Here is a 7283-nt window from a genome sequence, read left to right on the forward strand (position 1 = left end):
AAAATATAGAGATGTGCACCAAAAGTTTCTTTGGACAATACAAAAACTTCACACGTCTACGAAATTTTATCGAAAGAGTTAATACACTATGCTCAATAAGTACAAGCTGTGATATAAGTCCAACTCACTCACCAAGTAGCAACCTCACTCCTATACTCAATCTAGATAACTTCCCTTCTAAGACTTCCCTATTGAAAGTTTAGATGTAAATTAGTGGGCTCTATTTAGTTTACTTACAATTTGCACTTAGTAAAACAATACCTATATGAACAAGTATAGTGCTTTCTTTCATTCTTTCTTTCTTTTTTCATTTTTAACCTAAATAAATCGTGCTTATATAAGAGTTAATTAGGCTTGTTAAATTACAATCGATTACAATAAATTAATTTCACTAAAGTAACGACAAAAACAAGTCTTCAATACCCTTCACAAAGGTAGAGATCTTTTAGGCATCAATCTCCTTGAAGATGAAATCTTCTATTTTGGGAACTTGGATTATATTGAAAGTCTCCAAACCAATCCTTACTTGACTTGAATCTTGCACATTTGACTTCAGTAATAAGCTTTTAATAATTCTCACGATTCACTCAAGATAAGACCCAAGTAGATTTGGTAAAATAATATACCAACGAAATATGGTAAGTTATAATACTTGCAAGTTTCCTTCAATTTCCAATTGGCATTAACAGTGGGTGATAAAGTTGGCACTAACAAAATAAACTAGGAATAAATACATCAAGATTGTACACATGAACTTTTGATTTAATTTTATAGATGAAATTTATATAAATTTTTATATTAATTAAGTTGCTCATATTTAGTAAAATAAATAGATTCAGTTACGTTTATGTCAAGTATATATATACATATATCTTGTGTATGTAATAAGTAAGCTCAAAATAACGCCACAAGATAACAAAGTTAATGTTTTATGGTAACTGAATCAAAATTAAATATCATATATATAATTGCACAAATTTGAAGTTCCTACATTAGACTTTGAAGCCCCAGTTCAAGTCCTATCATTTGCATTTGTGATGTGTAGGTCACTCTTCCACCATGTGTATATGCTTTCTATGGGTTTTGTCCAGTTTCTTTTTGGATTTTTTTTGGCTTTTTCCAATTCGTCATCCACTATACATTGTATTGGTTGATTCTACATACCATTGTAATTGGTTGAACATGTTACTTGTATATGCAATTTGTACCATGTCTTGTATTTGTAATTGTATTATCTTATATTAGTGAAACTTTCAAAAAGAAATCTACATTACATTATACATTGAATAGAAAAAAAAATCATGTATAATGATGAAATGAAATAGTTGCTAAGAAACAAACTACACTAGTGAAGTGGTGCCAAGGAAGTGCGCACTTCCTTTGCCACCAAATGCGAAACAGTAAACAAATGAAAACAAAAAGTTATTTATGCAGTTCGGTTTCCTTATGGTTGCAGAGGCTAGCTCAATTAGAAATATCCACTCTATTCAACAATTACAAGTGATCCTAATCTATCACACCCTGTGGCAATTTCCTTACATTTGTAACTTGAAAACTCGATACTCTCACCACTAAATTCACCCGTTGTGAATTCGACAAGCAAAACCCAAACATAAAGGCTTTACTATCAATATGCACTTACAAAATATAGTTCCTCACTCGAACAGATTTAGTACTCTTAATTTTAGGTACATAAACCTATACAAGTCTTTCAATTATATAGATTTGTTACAGACTTTCTAACATAGAGAAGATCTATCACAATCCCTATAAAACAACCACTATATAAACTTAACACAATATAATAATAAACAAGGTAAATAAGGATTCTTGGGAGCTAAGTCTTGAGTGATTCAATTCAATCCAACTTTCTTGATTCAATGGATTAGATAAGGGTGATTGGATTCAATCCAATCTCCAAAATATGTTTATCCAAGTGATATAATCTTCATTGATGGGCTAGATATCGCCCATATATTCATCATAGCTCATATAATTCGTTAAATAAATTGTCAACACCTTAAATATAGAAACTGTCTCCACATAGATTTGGTGGCTAGGAAATGGACACTCCTTCTAACACCAAATTACTAGTTTCATACTTTTCAACATATAACATTAAGATTCATCGCCAAGTAAAATTTAAATACATTTCAAATTCTATTTTGAAATATATCTTCCAAAGGGGTTTTCCTTTTTCCTTAGTTTGCATCTCAAAACACTCTTCTGTCATTAATGATGGACAAGGGTTCATAGTAGATAGCTTCAAAGATCAAATAAATATGTTTTAATTTTTAAGAGTTATGTAGTGTTAAGATGGTTAGTGTGCAAATGAAAAAAATGATTTCTGTAATTTTTTCATATATTTTTAATTTGTTTTATAATTTTATGCTTTTTATAATATTTTATAAATTTTATTATTATTTTTAATAATTATCTATATTTTAAATATTTTATATAATTTTTACAGTTTTAAATTTATATATTTTTATAATTTATATAATTTTTAAAAAATATTTTAATATTATTTTTATTTTGATATTTTATATATTTTTGTCAATAAATTTTATAATTTTCTATATTTTTAATAAATTTTTATAATGCTTCTAGTTTTAATTTTTTTATACGTTTTGATAATTTTAAATATAAAGTTTTCACCATGTGGCACAATTTTGGTGTGATAAATGGTGAAAATAACCTAAAAAGGAAACCATTTTTTAATAATTGACCGTTAACTTTAACATTCAGTTAACTTTAACGGTCAAAAATTTAATTGATTGAAATTTTATTATTCAAGAATTTACTTAAGTGAAAAATAAATATAAAAGCTTAATTTATTCTTTTAAAAAATTTAAGGGCTTCAAAAATCCTTCAAGAAAAAAAAAAACAACAAAGAAAAGGGATATATGGCTAATGTTACTTACTTGGGAAGATGGATTCTTAGGATAGGAATTAACTAGGGATAAAAATCAAAATTAAACTTTGATTTAATATCATTGAACTAATATAAATTTGATTTTAATTTAATTTTATAGATGAAATTTATATAAATTTTATTTTAATTCAGTTGTACATATTTAATAAAATAAATCCACTTACTTTTATGTCGGATAACTATTTTTTTGTATATATGCAATAAATAAGCTTAAAATGATGTCGACGATAACAAAGTTAATGATTTATAAAAATTAAATTAAAATTAATTATCATAAATATAATTGTACAAAATTGAAGTTTGTACATTAGATCTTAAAGGCTCTATGTTGATTTTGTCTGATTTCTTTTAAGTTTTATACAATTTTTCGTTCATTGTGTATTATTTTAATTGATTCTATAAATTATTATAGTTTGTTAAACACGCATTTATAATTGTACTTGTGACTTATATCTTAACTTATATTTATAAATGTTGTATTTTATATTAGCGAAATTTTAAAAAAATCATAGCATACCTTGAATAATATTAAGTTTCATGGGCAGGTAAAATTCAACACCCAACCGGCCTCTTTCTCTTTCGAAATATATCTGCCAAAAGGGTTTTCATTTTTCGTTTGTTAATGTTGGAAAATTCACACACATCAATGGTAAATTATTTACAGGAGAGGGCAGCGAAATGATGAAGAAAATAATAAATAAATAATTAATAATGAAAAGAATGGGGGCACCTGCTTGGTGATGATGATGATGCAAGGATAGTGAGAAGGGGAGTATGCGCTGTTACTTTTGGCATCTCATAAAACCAAAAGCTGCTCTCCGATCCCATTCCCACTTTCTAATCTTCTTCTCACTAACTAGGATCACTTTAATGATCTTTCATCATAACCCTATTTATATTCAAACCCAGTTATGCTTGTATAACAATTTATCATGCCTTGCAAAGCAAGCCATTTTTCATCCTTTATTCCAAATCTCTTTCCATCTCTCTCTTATATGAATGATGAGATACAAGCAGCAAAGTATATATACAGTATAGTATCTTTGAAGGAATACGGTGTACATTACTTGTTTGGTTGGAGTGTGAATTAATGAGCGCGCGCACACACACACAGTCATCATTATAACAATGTAATTATGAGTGTGCTGTGTGCACTAGTGTTTTGCTGTTCTCCATAAATATAGTATAATATTCTTCTACGTCAACTTTTTTTTTTCCTTTTTGTTGAAAATTTTCTTTTTGAATGGAAAAAGGAAATTAGGATAGTTTAAAAAAAATTAATTAAGAATAAAAATGAAAGACAGTGCAAAAGCGTGCTTACTTTGTTATCATTCCTAGGATGTAAAATGATTGAGATTTTGAGACAATTCGGTGCAAAGCAATTAGTCCAAAAGCCTATCTTGGAATGTAGGATCCTTTTAATTTCATTATTTATTTTTAATAAATTGCAAATTTACAGTAATTGCTTCAATTAAAATCAAGAAAGAAACAAAATCATGCCTATTAGTTATCTAACTTGTTTCTTCACAATTAAGGTAAATCATTGGTATAAACAATTAAGTTATTTATTTTATTAATTTTGAATAAGAGATGAACTTAAAATTTTTGGAAAAGTTTAATTGAAAATGAATTTTTTCTTTTTTTCTTTTTTAATTTGTGGAGGTAGGCAAAAGGGGCCCTACATGGCTCCCTAGCTATAATCAATATATAAAATAAAATACAAAATCTATATCTAAGAAAATGAAATAAAAAAATCAAACATAATTGAATAAATCCGGTTCTTTTCTGTCCATATTCTGATGAATAATATAAATGCATGTTTCTCTCTGATTTCCATGTGCAGTAGTAATAGTCTCTCTCTCTAGTTGAAGAGGATGGAAACGTACAGTCATCATGAAGACCAAGAAGCGTTGATGTTCCACGCCTATCCATGTGCATACTACGTTCAAAGCCCTTCCACCATCTCCCATGCAAACAGTGCCGATCATATCCGCAACCCCACCAACGAAGACCAATCCGCCGTCACCCTGCATTTCCACTCCCCCACACCCTCCGAATCAGCCATCCTCACCAAGAACCCCGACGTTTCTCGCTTCACCCTTTCCCGTTACTCTTCCTCTCGTGGATCCAACAACTCCTTCTTGCATGACAAAAGCATCGTCGCTGCTGCCGATCACAAAGGAGGATTCAACCGCCTCATTATTATCGACCATGGGGTCGGTAAGGGTGATCAAAATGATGATGATGATGATGACAATGATGATGATGAAGGACAAGGGTTTTATGGGAAGAAAAAAGGGTGGTGGTGGAGGTATTGTTCTTTTAGAAGCTCTAATTCTTGTGCCTGGATTTCTTTACAAATATGTTGGAGGCTTGTGTTGAGCTTGGGATTTGCATTGCTTGTGTTCTACATTGCTACGAAGCCACCACCTCCTAAGATTTCTGTTAAGGTATGTATATTGGTCTTCTCTTGCTCCCTCTATTTTTGCTTCAAAACTAAAAGCAAGTACCCACAAGTTTACTCAATTAATTTCAGAGACTTGTACATAAATTGGAACAGAGCATAGTTTATAATGCTCCAATACCAACTCTAATGTTGGGTTGTTGCTGCTGGACACGATGAGTTACAATACTGTTACCAATTAAACATTTGTTTTAAGCGAAAAGACCAAAAGGAAACTCGCATTAAGAGAGTAATTTTACAAGAAAATTTGCATTTCATAGCCATATGATCTTTTAAAATGCATATTTTCAGGCAATTCTATGCAAGAAGGTAGTCTTCTGTCTCTCATACTATTTTTATTATTTTTTTGTTATTTTTGTTTTGCTTTCAAGAAATCAAAGAGGCAAGAGCCTTCTTTCCCAAGAAAAAAAAACGCAAAGAACCTGAAGATGATGGGTTGCTAGACTTCATCCCAATAGGGCCTAAAATCAACTGTTTGTATTTAACCATGAACCCTTGCCCACTAGAACCAAGCATCAAGCTCAATGATGGATCCTAAGGCCCTAACTTGCAAGTTGCTTGTAGGGATCACAATAGATGGTGGATTTGAATATTTCCTATTATTAATTCAAGGGAAAAAGAGAATTCTCAGTACCCTCAAACTTCGGAGCAGCTCTGTGAAGCTATATAAAGATATAAAAAAAAAAATTGTGAAGTCTATTAGAATGAAGAGAAAAGTGTAATAAAGTATAGACTATCACACGATGCTTGGATTGGCAATGCAGGTGGCAAGAGTAGGTGAATTCGGACTAGGGGAAGGAGTGGACGGCTCAGGTGTTACAACCAAGATTCTAACCTGCAACTGTTCTGTGGACCTGCTCGTTGAAAATAAATCAAAGCTCTTCGGTCTCCACATCCATCCTCCAACCATGGATTTATTCTTCGGCCGCCTGCCTTTCGCTATCTCACACGTACGTAATCAAGTCCTCCAATTGAATTTTTTTATCTTTTGCTTTTTGTTTAATTGTTGTTTTCAATATATGAATCCAACTAGCAGGGACGAAAGCTATATGCACAGAGTTCGAGTCCATCAAGGTTCCAGCTATCGGTGGGAACACGAAGTAAACCGATGTATGGCGCAGGGAGAAACATGCAGGACTTGCTGGAGTCGGGAATGGGATTGCCACTAGTGATTCGTTTGAAGCTGAGCTCCAATTTTCGAGTTGTATGGAACCTTATAAAGCCTAGGTTCCATCACCAAGCTGAATGTTTAGTAGTCCTTGATGACAAATACGACAAGAAACACCGAACCCAAAAATATAACAGCACCTGCACTATCACTTCTTCATAGAACCATGTCTGCCCCTGCCCCAGCTGCTGCGTCAATGAATATGAACAAAATCACCATTTCCACCCTCTTTTATATATATTTGAGTTTACCGGAATTTGATTCTGGCTATTAGAACTAAACTCTATATCAACAAGTTGTGTATTAACACAACTGTTGAATCTTTTGTTATCAAATATAATATACACTAATGGTGCTAAAAATACCTTTCTACATACACTCTGTATCAGCATATATATTGGTTTTAACCACACATTGATACTATTAAATAATAATTTTGATAAATATATAATTAAAACAATCTTTATTATATTACATTAACATCAAATTTTAAATTTAAATTTAAGTATAAATAAACTTGAAAAAAAATTTAATGTAACATCAGTACATCTTAAATACGTTTTCTTTCTTTATTTTGATTTTAGTTTCTGTATTTATGCATAAATTGTCATCTCCAAAAAGGGTAGATACGCCCTTAAGAACAGAAACAACCAACAATTATATTTATTCATTTTCAAAAAAATCAAAAGTAATTATATTTAGGGTAAACTACTAAA

General features: G+C 30.9%; 1 protein-coding gene across 2 annotated transcripts; it reads left to right on the forward strand.

The window, feature by feature from the left end:
• The first annotated feature begins 4675 nt into the window (after positions 1-4675).
• On the forward strand, positions 4676-6929 carry LOC108468921 (uncharacterized). 2 transcript variants are annotated; one of them, XM_017769787.2, is made up of 3 exons: positions 4676-5385; positions 6164-6349; positions 6433-6929. In XM_017769787.2, exons 1-3 carry the CDS (start codon positions 4810-4812, stop codon positions 6727-6729), a joined length of 1059 nt encoding a protein of 352 aa, XP_017625276.1. In that variant the 5' UTR covers positions 4676-4809; the 3' UTR covers positions 6730-6929. The 2 variants fall into 2 exon arrangements, with proteins under 2 accessions (XP_017625276.1, XP_017625277.1); XM_017769788.2 differs by having other exon boundaries at positions 6436-6929.
• Positions 6930-7283: the final 354 nt, after the last annotated feature.

The sequence above is a fragment of the Gossypium arboreum genome, chromosome 8, assembly GCF_025698485.1.
Source record: "Gossypium arboreum isolate Shixiya-1 chromosome 8, ASM2569848v2, whole genome shotgun sequence".
NCBI classification, from domain to species: domain Eukaryota; kingdom Viridiplantae; phylum Streptophyta; class Magnoliopsida; order Malvales; family Malvaceae; genus Gossypium; species Gossypium arboreum.

Excerpts from the sequence above, each read along its gene's own strand:
- LOC108468921 (XM_017769787.2), top strand. The coding sequence starts at position 4,810 with ATGGAAACGTACAGTCATCATGAAGACCAAGAAGCGTTGATGTTCCAC. Across the intron at positions 5,386-6,163 it reads CTCCTAAGATTTCTGTTAAG|GTGGCAAGAGTAGGTGAATT; the intron begins GTATGTATATTG and ends TTGGCAATGCAG. Across the intron at positions 6,350-6,432 it reads TGCCTTTCGCTATCTCACAC|CAGGGACGAAAGCTATATGC; the intron begins GTACGTAATCAA and ends GAATCCAACTAG.